This window comes from Eretmochelys imbricata, chromosome 1 (genome assembly GCF_965152235.1).
Source record: "Eretmochelys imbricata isolate rEreImb1 chromosome 1, rEreImb1.hap1, whole genome shotgun sequence".
Lineage (NCBI taxonomy): Eukaryota > Metazoa > Chordata > Testudines > Cheloniidae > Eretmochelys > Eretmochelys imbricata.
The window spans coordinates 329,820,386-329,836,090 of NC_135572.1; the positions used below are offsets into that span (position 1 = coordinate 329,820,386).

At 42.0% G+C, this 15,705-nt stretch overlaps 1 protein-coding gene across 1 annotated transcript in view; it reads left to right on the top strand.

Annotated features, from left to right (window-relative positions):
• CELSR1 (cadherin EGF LAG seven-pass G-type receptor 1) overlaps positions 1-14,881 on the top strand; it is a 267,623-nt gene extending 252,742 nt beyond the window's left edge. Inside the window, exons 26-35 of the mRNA XM_077807853.1 lie at positions 818-930; positions 1,461-1,540; positions 3,418-3,544; positions 5,638-5,763; positions 7,966-8,102; positions 8,497-8,600; positions 9,625-9,792; positions 11,492-11,734; positions 12,238-12,502; positions 14,857-14,881. Of these exons, the coding sequence (XP_077663979.1) occupies positions 818-930; positions 1,461-1,540; positions 3,418-3,544; positions 5,638-5,763; positions 7,966-8,102; positions 8,497-8,600; positions 9,625-9,792; positions 11,492-11,734; positions 12,238-12,502; positions 14,857-14,881 (1,388 nt within the window). The remainder of the gene's footprint in view (positions 1-817; positions 931-1,460; positions 1,541-3,417; positions 3,545-5,637; positions 5,764-7,965; positions 8,103-8,496; positions 8,601-9,624; positions 9,793-11,491; positions 11,735-12,237; positions 12,503-14,856) is intronic.
• The last annotated feature ends 824 nt before the right edge of the window (positions 14,882-15,705 follow it).

Genomic DNA, 15,705 nt, shown 5'->3' on the forward strand with positions numbered 1-15,705 from the left:
TGTACAGAAAATAAGTTGATGGTCTCAGCCATTTCTACATGGACAAGTGTCAACATTGCAAAATCTACCACCACATTTGGCATCACTGTAGGTGCTCTGAGCAAAGAGACTAAGGACTGTATGGGCATAGGGACTGTCCTAGAGATGGCTTCCCCAGGCCAGGATTGAAGTAGATTACGCTGCTTCTGCCCAGGCTGTAACCTGTTCTGTGAAAAAATGTCTCCATTTTCTAGAGCTCTCATTCATAAGCACTAACACAAGGTTGTTGCATTTTTTGGGGTTTTTTTAAGAAAAGAAGGAATTGCTTTACTTACCCATGAAACTACAATATTTGGTTTCAAGCCACTGCTAAAGGAGGATCTCTTAGGTTGAGACTTTCATATCTGTTTGGTTTATAAGAGAAATAATTATGTATGTCATTATGGGGCACTGACTTATTGAAATTCCTCAAAATGTCTCTCACCCTAAATGCTTTGTTACTCTCTCTTAATCCTGCTATATAAAATTAATTGAAACTGAATTATTGTGGCACACACATTTATTATAGGTTTTATATGGTCCAACTTTGTATTGGTCAGCGGAAGAATTGGGAGTAGTATTTAATATGGAATGATGGTTGGTTTTATGTTTAGACTTTGGAAAAGTGTAAGTGTTGTTTTCTATTTCTGGAATTTCTTATTAACCACGTTATCGTTGTTCATCACTCGGATTGATTCTAAAACCTTGTGATTGATTAGGCATGGTATAAACATCCCGATCCTACAGTGATCATCATTAATTTTCCCTGTTATCCTTTTCTTTCTGTTTTGTGATTTAGGTCTTGCTGTGGGTCTGGACCCACAGGGCTATGGGAACCCTGACTTCTGCTGGCTTTCTGTTCATGATACCCTTATCTGGAGTTTTGCAGGCCCTATTGTGATCGTTGTGGTCGTAAGTATTGTGGAGTTTGCATCTTGCGCTGACTGTTCTCTGTTACTGTCTTTTTATTTTTGTTTGATCACTATCTATTCATAATCTTATTTAAATGTGAAACTGTTGTATCCAATCTAGAATCCCTTGTGAAAGTAAGTGCAGTTCACATGAGTACTCCCATTGAAATCAATGGACCTACTTGCATGAGAAAGGACTGATTGTATGAGTAAAGGTTACATGGTCAGGCCCATGTTTTCTGCTTTTTCCTACCCCCTGATGAGAGTTTCATTTAAGCTCATTGTTTAGGGCTGTCTTATCAGATTTGTATTAATGCAAACTCAGTAGCGTAGTATCCCAAGAAGGTTGCTAATGGACATTGGCTCAAAGCTCAGTCAGTTTGGCAATATGAAGAAACCCCTAACAACAAGAGAAAAGCTCTTGGCACTGAAGACTTTTGATGTTAAAAAAATTCCATTGTCAGTGAAACACAAGCTCTGATAAGTTCAGGAAGAAAGATCTACTTTGTGTTATTTACATTTCCCTTTCAGATCAACACGGTCATCTTTATACTAGCAGTGAAAGCATCATGCAGACGAAGACAACGCTCATTTGAAAAAACTGGAGTCATGTAAGTTTGCAGTCAAGGCTCAAAAACTGATGAGAAGATCCCTGACCAGGAATAATAAAGAGACAGATCATGTCCTCTATAAAGAGAACTGTAGAGGGTGGGGAAAGAAGCAGAATGCTGTACAAACAGGGGCAGTTTGTGCTGGGCAGAAGAGGCTGAACCAGTGTGCCATCCTTTCTCCCCAACCCCACTCCTGGGCTCTGTAGAAACCCCTCCATGGACCAGGGGCTCTGCATCTTTGGTGGGGATATAGCAAGGCATGGAAGGGGAAGACATGAGGCCCAGAGAGTTCTCCCTTTCTTCCTCATGCACCATCAGATTTATAGGTGTGCCTCCAGGAGTGCTCTTTCCTGCTGCTGTTTTGGCAAAGGTCTTTTGAGGCAACATGTCCATCCCAATCCACAGAAGGATATGTTCTCCTCACCGCCATTTGAGATGGTCTGAGTCAGAAATTCCACATGCTGAAACTTGCTGAGTTTCCTGGCTCTGTGATAGACTGTTTCCATTTAAGTCATGTTTTACCCAAAGCTTGTAATTTACCTGTGAACTATAATGTGATTAGCTAGTGGTTAAACAGCCCCGTTTTTCAAATTAATAAACTATATGAGATTTCCCAAGGCATCCACTAGCTGTTCCTTGAACACATGGACTGGTGGGCAGTTTTAGAAACAATAAGAAAAAAAGTGATTTCTTTAAAAGTTATCGTTTGCTTTGTTTTGTTTTTTAATCTCCTTAAGTAAAGAGAGTCTAATTGCCATATAATGGAAGGTCATATTTGTCCCAGAATCTATATTCTATAAAAACAAGCCTTTAACAATAGAACTATCTCCATAGTTTTTTTAAATGTAAGTGAAAATAGTATTTCTAAACAAATAAATACTTCCTGGAATATCTGCAATCCAAACCTTGCAACATTGTGCTCAGATAGGAGAACCTGAAAGTGAAACTGACAAACAGAACTGAAGCAGACTTTACTGATTTTATTGTCCATGGGGAAGAAATTCAAGAAGTAAACAAACAGCAGAGTGTCAAGGAAAGTGGACTTCTAACATGTTTGTTTGAATGGTCTAAGGTCTGAGTAGCTTGAGAGTAGTTCTCGGAATCAGGAGCTACTGAATTCTTTCTGTTCAAACATTCATAAAGGGCCTGCCCAGTCACTAGGATATCCAGACGCTTATCTCCCAGTTCTATTTCTGACTTAGCCATGGCCGTGGGCAACTCATTTAACATTTCCCCAGCTGCTAATAATACTTCCTTGAGGAATGTGGCCTCTGAACATCCTCACTTATGAGATGTGCTAGTTGTGGCACTGAACCATGGGAAACTTTTGGAAAGTAATGCCAATTGGAGCATCATGCCGCTCGCAGCACCAAACTTCAGAGCTGAGATTGTGTAAGAGCCATGCAGCTCCAGCCTCAATTCCTCCTTTCTGCAGCAAATTGTGGATCTAGGAACTATCTCTCTGTGCCAGGAGAGAGAATTATTACTTGGTGCTTATTGACCACTTTATTTGTCAAAGTGCTTCACAGACATTAACTAATTAACTCCAGTAACCCAGTGAGGTACATCAGCAGGCATTATTAGCCCAATTTTACAGATAGGGAAACTGAGGCACCACAAGATTAAATGACTTGTGCAAGATCACAGTGAGTCATTGACAGAGCCAGAATTAAGGTTCTGGCATTTCTGTCACCTAGACCCATAAACAGTTCACTGAGCCATGCTGCTGCTCCAAGCCAGGATCTGTGCCCTGTATAGTGAATGTGCATTCTAAGAGCAAAGTGCATTAAAAATTATAGCTGGCATATGGGGTGTTAGATTGTATTATTTTATTATTTTTCTGCCTTAATGCAATTAACTTTGTGTATTTACTTTAGCTCCGGGCTGCGAACTGCTTTCCTCCTCCTGCTGCTGATCAGTGCCACATGGTTACTGGGGTTGATGGCAGTGAATAGTGATGTCATGACATTCCATTATCTCTTTGCCATCTTCAGCTGCTTACAAGTAAGTTATATAACATTAAGTTACTGTACCTCTTCAGATCTAGAACATGCTGCATATTGAACAGCCATCTCCCTGCAGTGCTGCTCCATTAACAGGGAAAATCCATTAAATCCAGTATCAAGCCAGAGCAGCTACCTTTTAAAACTGAGTTTCCAAATGAAGAAGATGGAAGGTCCTAGGTGCAGTTTCCACCCCCTTCATCGCAAAGGGCGGAATTATCACACCCTTCAATAAATGGAGCTTTCTATTCTCTCAGTGGTTCCGGATGTACTGCTAGTGGAATTCATGGTGGGCAATTTCACCACTAATAAAAGGAAACGGTTTACCTCAGACACAAACTTCTGCCTGAGACTGTCAAATAAACTCTAGTTATGGTCTCTTCTGCATTAACACTGGCGTTCTTGCTAGCAGTAGCAAGAAGTTGTGGTTTTCCACGCCATGTGGACAGCTTACAATTGAATTTACTGTAGGAAAGACAAATGGAGAAGATGACTTTCATTTATGTTAGAGAAGCTGTTAAGAGGTTGAAGGTCCTAGCACACACCCCAGCTGATCAATAGGGGCCTGGTGAGGAGATAGTAATGGGATTCAGAATCCAGTCACTATTTGAATTTGGTCCAGGATGGTAGTGACCAAAAGTCGATTGCGTCTTGTTGGCCTGTGTGAAATGAATGAATGGACAGGTATCCACAGTACAAAAACCATCATCAGAAATGGGGTACCCTGGTTGTCAGGCTCAGTAAAGGGGTCATGGTCCCTGCTTTCCTCTCAAGGTGGTTCCTTCAGCTCAGGGTGGAGGCACATTTGTGGGCCAGCCTGGGGGATGCTGACAGTGCCATTGCCTGTGTTACAGCTGGTCTGTATGGAAATAAATCCAGTTACTGGAGATGTAAATCCTTTCACAAACCTGAACAAAATTTCTAAAGTAAAATGATGTTAAATACAACATAAGTTCAGAGGGAAGAAAATAAGAGACTTACCTTGCCTGGAGAGTCACAGTGCTACATAATGTTTCACATCATTGCTTTCTTTGAACTTTTTTTTTTTTTAAAAAGATATATTTTATGTGAATTTCATTAATGAGTAATCCCAACGAGCTAATGTCAGATACGACTAATTTGATTGAATGCTTAGAGAGAGCACGCCTTAAGCTTAATATTAGTCTACCTCAGTTGATTTGTCTGAAATCATGAAACACAGGCATCTTGGGACATTGGTGCTGCTGTAATTTCATGAATGATGAGTTCAAAGCAGTACACCTGCAACCTAAATAAATAACAAATTTGGCAGCTGCACCGAATAAACCCAAAACAAACACACACATGCTACAAAAGCAGCCCATAGATTACAGTGTTCCTGCCAGGAGTATGAATAATCTGCAAAGAGGCTGAATGTAGGAGTAACTGCTGGCTCAGAGGAACATAACACCTGTTAGCACATGGTCTCAACCCCACCCTTAACACTCCTCCGCAGCTCCTGTTTTAGAGGGTTTGCAGAGCGCTCTCTCTCTCTCTCTCTCTCTCCAGTGTTTTTAAGGGGATCTAGCACAGAAGTGGTCCACTTCTGCTATTCCCAAGGCTTCCACTGCTGTCTATGATATTTTGATGAGTTCCAATGTACCTTTCAGGATTTGGACCCATACCCAGTGTACAAACTCAAAAATATTAATGTTGGTACAACACAAAAGCACCCTGTAATATCCTGAACCATTCGACCTGAACTCTCTTGTGCACATTTGAATAGAATGTTTCCCTCCCAAACTACAAAGGTGCTAACAACCATCCTCTGAGATGCATCGTGGACTTCTCAGAGGAAAATTGTGTTTGTGTTTTCCCAGTCTTTTTGTGGTAATACAAGTAGCTGGTGGAAAAGCATGAATCCCTGAGGGATTGACCATTATCAGTTCACTAAGGACAGTAAGTGTTTAATGCTGTTGTGGTCAGTCATTGCCATTAAAAGCATGTACCGTACGCTGGAATTAAAAGCTGGTTTGAAAAAGGCCGTTCACTAATTTCCAGTTGTATTTTTAATCCAGTAGTAATAAATCATGCATTTATCTTAGATTATTTTTCTCTCTATGTCTAATAATCCAGGGGCTCTTCATTTTCTTCTTCCACTGCGTTTTTAATAAAGAAGTCAGGAAGCACTTGAAGAATACTTTAACTGGAAAGAAACCCCTTCCAGATGACTCTACTACAACAAGAGCTACATTACTAACTGTAAGAGGTCGACTTGGAAAAACGTTTTCTTGTTTATAGTTGTCAGCCACCCACACATATAATTTTAACTAACTTGTCCATAACAAAATTAATTCTTTCTCCCTGTTTTGAGTGATTCACTGAAAGCCTTTTCATTTTAAAACAGAAATGAAAACTTTTGGGAAAAGGAAATTATTTTCTTCAAGTAAAATGGAGCATCATGAAGCTATTAGCTATTTGCACAAGACTTTGCAAATACTAGTGGCATGGCTTTTTACTAAGGACTTCTTTTTTTATTCCCACAAAGTTGAAAGTAAAGGCAGTGTCTGTTAACTGTGGTTGTGCACCTTATTCTAAACTGATTATTTATCAGCAGTTTTCTGCCCAGTTTGTAAAATGTTAACTTGTATAAGTGGTGGTTGAAAGCTGTTAAGTAGAATAGCTAGCTGCCACTGAAATTATATTGCAATATTTTCAAGTAAGTAAAAGCAATTCCTTGTTTATAAAAAGATTCTTGTTTACAGTTTCCCCCATAAGGTAATATGTAAAGATTTGTTCTGGGTAATTATTGCTTGGCACTTTTCATGTTCCTACTTATCAGACCGTTACTTAGTTCCCTGGGAGGTAGCTTTTATTATCTTCATTATACAGGTGAGAAACTGCGGCAGGGAGATTAAATATCTGATTCTCAAAAGTGTTGAGCAGTCACAGTTGCCCACAGAGAGGGTTAATGGAAAACTTTACCTCTGCCACTAGACCCCCTTCCATGTGGAGTCCCAACAAGAATCAATTCTCTCTCCTGCCCTACTCGACATTTCTATGCAGCCATTAGGTGAACTAGTGAGATGACATGGACTCAATATACAGATGACACGCAGCTCCGCTTATCCTTCACTACCTATGATCCTACCACTAGCATCAAGATGGCCAGTGCTTGGACGAGTTCAGCTCATAGATAAAGAACAGCAGGTTCTTTAAACAGAACTGCAGTAACACAGAGGTGATGCTGATGGGCAAAAGAAAGCATTCTGAGTAGTTTGCAGCCACAATACAGCCTCCTTTGGTTGAAAGTAGACACCCACAATTGGTCAATTCAGTCCATAGTTTAGGGGTATTCTTGGATTCCATGCTGATATTAAGCTCTCCCATAAAAGCACCTGCTAGTAATGCTTTCTACCATCTCCAGTTGGCTAGGAGACTTAGTCCCAGCTTGGCAGATGAAGACCTGGCCTCATTTATTCATGCCTTTGTCACCTCTTGGCTGGACTAAAGTAACATGTTATACCTGGGCAGAAAGCTTCAGCACCTAGGAAATTCCAACTAGGATAGAACATTGCAGTGCAACACAGGCTACTGCGAACACACCATACCTGTCCTCTGCTTCCTACACTGACTTCTCATCGAATATCAAGTAAAGTTTAAGCTCATGGTCCGTATCACCAGCGTGCTCATTGGCTTGGGCCCACAATATTTAGATGATCACCTGAATCTCTAGGATAAGGACTGTGGTCAACTACTCTCTTCCTCAGGCACAAGAAAATTCTACAGTCAGGGTAAAGCTTTCTGAGCTTTCTCAGGGGCTGGTCTGTGACTGAGACAAACTCCCACAAATGCTAAGGGTCATCACAACCGTTACTACCTTCCCTTTCAAAAGCCAGGTGCACTTCTTAAATCTGCCTCCTCTGATAAACACCAAGCAGCATATACATAAATAACCAACCTGCCCTACTAAACCAAACCACTCCACTGAACGCAGAATTCTCCTGCTGGGGAGAGGATGAGAAAGAGATTGAATCACACATGACAGATGTTAGTCACGTTGCTTAATGCACTGCTGGAAGGTGCTCAGATACTGCGGTAATGAGCGCGTATAAGGACTTATAAAAAGAGAAAAGAAAGTCAATGGGAGCTGAGTATGTGATGCACTTCTGAAAATCAGATGCTGTGTGACTTGTCAGTGGCCAGGGAAGAAGCCTGTGTCAGAGCTGGGATTACATCTCTGGAGTGTCTCATTCCCAGTCCTGTGCTCAGGCCACTCAAACGGTGATGCTCGGGAGCTGAGAGACATTGTTTGCAGTGGGGGGACGCAGTTCCTACTCAAAATGTGGAGTCTGGGGGTTCATGTACTTAGACGTTCCTCTGCTGTGTAGCCATTCTGGGGGCAGCTGAAGGAGAGATGTTTGTTTATTGGTTATCATTCACTACTACTACTTTTTTCCTCAGCGATCTCTGAACTGTAACAACACATATATAGAGGAGCCAAATATGTATCGCACAAATATTGGTGAATCCACAGTCTCCCTAGAAAGCACCATCAGGTCAGCCAAGAGCCACAATAGCTACCTTGCTTACATTCTCAGGTAATCAGGTGGTGGGTGCATGGCTTTCAGGCCTTTATTTTTCCCTTCTCATTGCTTTTGTGAGAAAAAAACTAACCAAAACCAACTAATGTTTTAGTTCAAATGCTACTAGTGAGATGAGAAACCTGTCCTGTTCCTTAGCAATTCTCTTTATGCAGTTGCTATCTTTTCATCTTCCTTTATGTATTTCTCATTTGCATGCAACTTTAGTGGGCAATTCAAACTATAATTAAAATGAAATACTAGAAGTATTTTTGCTATTAGTCCTGTACAGCTTGCCTGTTAAAATGTTAAATTTGACAGTGCATAATGGAGATTTACGGTGGTCTCTGTATTTCTGTCTTGTCACTAAGACTAGCATGTTGACCAAAAATGTTGCTTCCCCATTTTTTAGGGATGAGGCTGCTCAGAAGCTCAGTGGGTCCTCAAGCCAAGCAAGGGCTGGTCAGACAGAAGCAGATTCCTCCATTTTTCATAGGAATCCATCAAAATCCAATGGTAAGAGCTTTTTGGAGAATTGCTTAGAACCACGTGTGCATTTCTTCCTCCTCAGCTTAATAAAGATACTTTCTTCAAAAAGATCCTATAATTAATGTAGTAACCTTTCCATCTTACTGTGTTTCACTCTCAATTTAAATAGCTGTACTGGCATGACAAGATATAAAGGTGTTGCCATAGTTATTGAGTATCTTTATCTGGGACATGGTTTCATAGTAGAAATATCATGTGTCTATTTTGTATTAGGATCTATTTCTGATTTGATGGCAGGTTACCACAAATTGTGTGATGGTTTGTGCATTCTCTTTCCTTTCTCACAAAGTTATGCACAGTTTTTCTTCCTTGCTTTTCAGATGGAAATTTCTTACTGGTTGAAAGTTTGAGGAAGTGGCTTCCTTTTACTACTTTGTATTTTTTTCCAGTAAAGTAGGAAGTGTGTCTCAGTTTCATATTGTTTATATTTTGGATCTGGACAAATATATTGTTGCAGTTTAGCGTTGTAAGCATGCTTTTCAGTTTTCTGTTTCTATGTCTTCTTGGTGCTTTATGTTGGAGGGTGTATGTGTTGCTTTGACCAAGATGGCACCAGATGACTATTTTGCACATTGAATAGCAGCGAGAATTGTGCTCTCCAGCCACTGTGTGTACATAGCAATTATCCAACAAATGAACTTCAGTCACTCTCTTCTTCTCACACGTTTAAACACATTTAAACTTTAGCAATAGTTACAGGAGCAACAATAGTGGACACTAAACCATATAAATTGTTAAAGTATCCTATCCAGTTAGCTGTACTGTGCAATTTTGTTTCACTTGATTTCCTCAGCTGAAGACTGCTGCACTAATAATCTAATCTCATCTGACTGGCTGGGCTGTGTAGGCATAAGCATTCTAAAGTGCCCATCACCACAGCATCTGGGAGCCTACAGTGGTTTTCTTTCACTCCATTCATTTGGCATGTAGATTTCCACAACTGCCTTTCAGGTTCTAATCCCTATGTTTTTTGCCTCCTCCACTTGCACAGAACATGATTCTGATTCTGACAGCGAATTGTCTCTTGATGAACATAGCAGCTCTTACGCTTCCTCCCATTCATCAGAGAGTGAGGAAGATGGGATTGAAACAGAGAAAAAATGGAACACAGCCACTTCCAAAAACAATGAACGCGGCCCAATCCACAGCACTCCTAAAGGTAAAGCAGCTGCTCATGCTGTAGGAATAGATTTCTTTCCCGTATTATAAAATTAATTGAGTAGTGGATGCATGGAATTGACCAGGATAGTGTACAGCTAAAGCTGTTTTGAATCCCTGTTTTCTTATTGGTGGTGATATCTAAGAGATCCTTGTTTCCTCAAGCTCAGAGGATTTGTCCCCTGTGGTGAATGAATGCAAGAACAAAGGAAACTTGAGCAAGTGTGCACCAGCTACTTAGCGTACCAATGCAGCATAGCTGTTAGCATTGCAGAGGGACCCTGCAGGCTGTTTCTCTCCACAAATGTCACTGGAAATAGCACTACACAGCTATCTAAATATCAGCAGAGGGAGGCAGGAAGAGGAGGCAATAAAAGAGCGTGGCAATTTGGGAAAAAAAGGAACACCTGCAACATTCCTCCCCCCCCACCCCAATACAATAGAATAATGGAGATTTCCTGGGGTCAGGGGAGGGCATGGAACTGAAAGGTTTGAAATTAACACTTGGTATCAGTCACGTGAACATTCTGTGCACCGTGTCCCTCTGTGACTCTTTGAAGATACAGAGAGACTTATATGGTCAGACAAAACTCAGTGGGTTTTGGCTCTCTGGTGTTCATTCACTTTCCCTTGCTTCATCCCATATAGGTTTTCAGTTCCCTTTTGATTTTTACATTCAAACAAACCCAGAGTAAAATTCAACCAAAATTCCTACCATTTTCCCACAAATATAAACTGATGTGATTGAAACTCAGCCCAGCCTTGGAGCAAGTTTTGGGTTAGAGAGTGTTTTCTACAAATCCATTCATTATTGTAGCAACTAGGGTTATGGCTGAATTGACAATGATGGCTTTAAATTCAGCTCTTTATAATAATACCTTGACAATGGTAGGTGCTTCCATCACAGCGTTTGTTCAGCATTGTGCATTTTCAGTTTAGCGAGCTATCCCAACGTTTGCTTTTATTAGCCTCAGGCATACAGGGCAACTTCTGAGTTCCTAGGAAACATGCTGCTGTAAGGCTGCACGAGATATCTCCTTTTTCTTATCAAAGGAATGCACAATTATAAGATTCCTTTATGGAAAGGTTAATCTTCTGGAAAGAACATTATAGAGCCATTCCAATTTAAGGACCAGATTGTGCTCCACTGCTGGACAATGAGGGAGGGTGCAAGGGGATGTGCTCCCACCCCCTATGCACTGCTGGCCAGCAGTGCAGCCCTATTGCTGTTCCTGTGCTCCCTCAAGCATAGGGGTTGCTCCCTCCATTTAAGTCTAAGGGTGCAAGACATCTCAAAGGGCAGGGAGGAGAAGGCAGGGCCACGCTCCAACATACACGTGTATCAGCCAGTAGAGCTAGTCAGGCACATAAGGGATGAAGAGTATGCTGCTGCTGCTGCTCCCACTCTGTGACAGTTTGCTCCAGGAATAATTCTGCCTTGGGGAAACAGAATTCCTCTCTGAGCTCCACCTGGGGCAATGTACCAGCACACTGCCACCAACTAGGACAGTATTTAACTGGCAGGATAGAGCCCTCCAGCAAAAGGCTGGCCTAGCTAATCTTTAGAAATGGTCTGCTGCAAATGACTGTTCCACTGAAACTGTTGCAGAGAATAGGACTAGTTGAGCAGGACTGGAGGAAAGAACCTCACCTTTTGCTGAAGGGTGGTTTTCGAGCCAATGTGTTTTTTTGCATTGCAGTTGATTCTATATCCAATCATGTGAAACCCTATTGGCCCACAGAGTGCGTAACAACAAGCGATGGGGAGGATCCAGGTGGGAAGCAGAAACTGAAAGTGGAGACAAAGGTTAATGTAGAGCTTCATAGGGAAAATCAAGTGAACCACAGCAATGAAGCACCTCGAGAAAATGAGAATGAAGGGCAACAGAAAGAGAATAAACCTATACAACAGCAGAATAACCAGCACCCGGAACAGAGGAAAGGTAAGTCAGCCAACCCAGTGCATTAGAAAGAAACAAATGAGAGATTAAGTGAAAAGTTTTGTAGATTCTGTGACGGTAACTCAGAGATCCCAGCTGAAGGCCTCTATTGCCACGTTAGAAAAGTGGGGAATTTGCCAAGTTCCCGTTCATTCCCTTCAGCCTAATGACTTCTCTAGCAATCTGCAACAAACTTGGCCAGAGGCAGGCATGGGCAGGGTTGGCCATCAGCACCATTCATGTTCTTGCAGAATATGATTGCTCTGTAGGGGCATAATACCCTTCAAATTGGCTTCAGTCTGTGTAACCAGAGAGGTCTGTGGAGGGGCAATAACTGTAGGGACTGTTTTTGGATGGGTCTAACCTTTTTATTTTAACATGGAATAATGGTGGCAAACTTGAAACAATCTGCCTAATAAAAGGTAAATGTTGCTTTTGCATTTGTTCGATTAAATAAAATTACCAACATAATTAAAACCCCTGATCCTCCTTTCTTTCTATTCCAGGCATCTTAAAAAATAAAGTCACCTACCCTCCCCCTCTGATGGATAAGAATATGAAGAATCGACTACGGGAAAAGTTATCGGATTATAATCAAACCACTATCTCATCCAGGACTGCTTCCTTAGGGACAAATGATGGGGTTCGTTCACCCTCTGACACTGGGGTGACAATAAAAAATCCACGGAGAGAACAGTCTCGAGATCAGCTGAATGGAATGGCCATGAATGTTCATGTGGGAACAGTGAATGCTGAGACCTCAGATTCTGAGTAAGTGCCAGTTTGAGACTGTTTTCCCACAATCACTGGCTTCTGACTTCCGCTCCTTTCTCTTCCCTGCCCCGGGTTCACTTCCACATGAGACTGCACCATCTCATTTTTTAGTTTTCTAGGCTACTCGATTAAAGACTTGGGACAATGACTGTGATAACCTCTTAATTATACAGCGCCCCATGCCCAAAGGCTTCTTAACATCTCACTAAATAGACAAAACATGTCTTAAGAACATATTACAACTAAACACATACTCTAGACTAAAGTAACCCTCTCTTTGCCCTCAGCCACAGACATGAAAAAACACCTCTCAAGCAGCTTCAAATTAAAAAGGACAGGAGGGCTAGGGCAGTAGGGGGTGGCAGGAAGGGGTCAGGGGCTGGGGCTGTAGGCAGTCAGTGAGCTTGGAGGACTGGTGGCAGAGAGGAAGTGGTCAGAGGGCTGGGGCATTAGTGGTGAAGGAAGAGGCGGTGTTGTGGAGCTGGAGCTGTGGGGGACCAGGGGGCTGGGAGGGCCAGAGGGGGGAAGGAAAGGGAGGGTTAAGGGAGGTGGGAGGTCTGGTGAGGTAGTGGAAGGAAGGGAGGGGTTGGGGAGCTGGTGCTGTGGATGAAAAAGGAGTTGGTAGGGCTGGGGGGCAGTGAGAAGGAGAGAAAGGGGGATTCCACTAAGCAGGGTCTCTTGAGTGTGGGGAATGGGAAATGAGGAGGCACGGGAAGGGACGTGAGATGCTATGGAGCAGATGCTTTGGTCACCCAGGACAGGAACATCAGGGAGTCAGGAATGGCTAGGAGCAGTGAGAGAGAGGAGAAGGTGCATGCTGAGCAGATGCTCTAGGGAGCAGGGAGGGCAGTGTTGAAGACCAAGGCTATAGGGAGTCTAGTGCAGACAAAGTAGAAAGTCGGTGGCAGGAGCCCCGGGGAGTTGGGGGCACCAGTAGGCAGAGTACGACAGGAACTCCAGGAAGATAGGGAGGGATGGTCCCTGTGGGAGAGAGGGTAATGGGGGTGCTGGGAGTGTGGAGGGCTGCATGCAGTGGGAGGAAGGGGAGGGTAAATTTATGGGGTAGGAGCTTTGGAGACCTAGGAAAGTCTGTGGCCACCAGCACAGGGGGCAGATGCCAAAGAGTGAATGCTCTGGGGAGTCGAGAGTGAGGAGATCTTGGGTAGTGGGAGCATGGTGGGGGAGTTCTAAGTATCAGGATGCCAGAAAGGCTGAGAGCAGTGGGAGAACGTTAAGGAGCAGTGTCAGGGTGCAGGAGCCCTGAGGAACTGGGTCTCAGGAGGGCTGGGAGCAGTGTGAGGGAAAGGAGCGGATAGTTTGGGTCAAGGGCATGAGGAGCTTGGCATGGCTAGGGCGGGGTAACAGTGCTGGGGGAAGATGAGTAGAGTTGTTAGGGAAGTCCAGGGAGCTGGAGAGAAAAGTGACATACAATACTACAGTCCCTAAAAATATCACAGATGTGATTAACAGAAGTAAATCTATTGGATTGAAATTGGTGCATATATTTGCCATTATGAACTAAAGCTAGATTTTAATCCCAAGTACAGCACAGACTTTCCTAAAACAGGTATTCATGGAATGATTGTTTCATTAGTAATCATGTCTAGTAACATGTCCAAAGTTCAGATTATGAAAATGACATACCTATACATTCCTTCTTTAGCCAAACTTTACTTTACATGTTCAGTTTTCCTTTAAGTACCACAATAATAACAATAAATATCCTAATTCTTTTCATAAGGAAATCGCTAACACAGCCTTAACCATGACATCGTGACCAGCTCCAGTACGCACACTCTAAACTGGTACACAGACTTCTCTAAGCTCCATCTGAAAAGTTACCCTCTGATCTTTGGAAGTTGGCTATGGGAATGTTCCCCAATTAGCCAACAAGCCTAAGTATTACTCACTAATAGGAGCTAGTTGCTGCTATAGTAGAATTATTCACTCATAGGGAATATCTGGCCAGCCTACAATGCTAAAGAATTTATATATATACTATTACATCTTTGTACCGTTTATGTATAAACTATGGCATGAGTCTGTTTGAAATGCAAAGTTTCTAACACCATGTAGGATTTCAGTAGTTTATGAAATGCACGCCTCCTCCTAGACATTACCAATTACATGCATTGTACAGGCCTTCCTCTCATAATGCATTTCTATCTGCATCTCCTGTAAATAACTTTCTTCTGCCTTATTTTGTCCTTTGTAACAAGAGCGGCCTCTGCCTTGCAAGCACTTGGTGAAGCATGGTAATTTACTAAAATGGAATAGGTAGTTTCACTTGGAATTGTTTGCCTGTCTCTATTTAACCCTAAGCCTGCATGGTTACTTCTTCTCATGAACAGAGGCAGTAATGAAACTTCAATTTGAACCATCAGGAAATACTGATGACTTTTCCACCTGGGGACTACTTGCTGTGATGTCACTTCCTTGGTACCTTGGATTTCACAGGAGATGCTGCATATCGAGGATGAGGATGGTACTGCTTCCTATGGCAGACTTCTGACTGCTCATACATGAAAAATAGTGCCCAAGACATGCATGATAAGGCTACATTGTGGTACGTTCAATGGCTGTGTGAATATGTAACTGTGCCAAAATGCATGGAGATGTAACAGAGACTCATTACAATGGATGAATGATTATAAGAAGCGTTGACTGAGTCACAGCAATGCTGCAGGAACTGCTAATGTGTGCAGCCCATAATGACTTACACAAGGAGAACAAATTGTCTTTACTCCAGTGGACCTACAATAAGTCAAATTATCAGCCTTAAGAAAAGCACTCAAAGATGCCTCTTCCTGAGGTCTTGTTCTGTTACAGTGTGAACCATTCAGCTTCATGAACTCTAGAGAGAAGAATATCACACCAAGTGCCCTTCCTTATCTATGCCAGCATCTTTACTAGCCTTTGATGGACACAGTGTCTTAAAAAATGTCCTTTATATATATAAATATATAAATATAAAAAAATTGTAGATAATTTTATATATTTTGTATGGTGACTCTAAAGAAGGAAAAGTTCCTTTGTATATTTTACATTTATACTGATATTCTTCATTTGATGCTAGGAAATCAATGGGAAGAGCTCTTGATTATTTTTTATATTAAAAATTGCACAGTTGTACTTGAATTTGGCATTTGATAATGTAACTCGTGTTTGCATCAAAGCCACCCTAAAAATGCAGTGCAGTT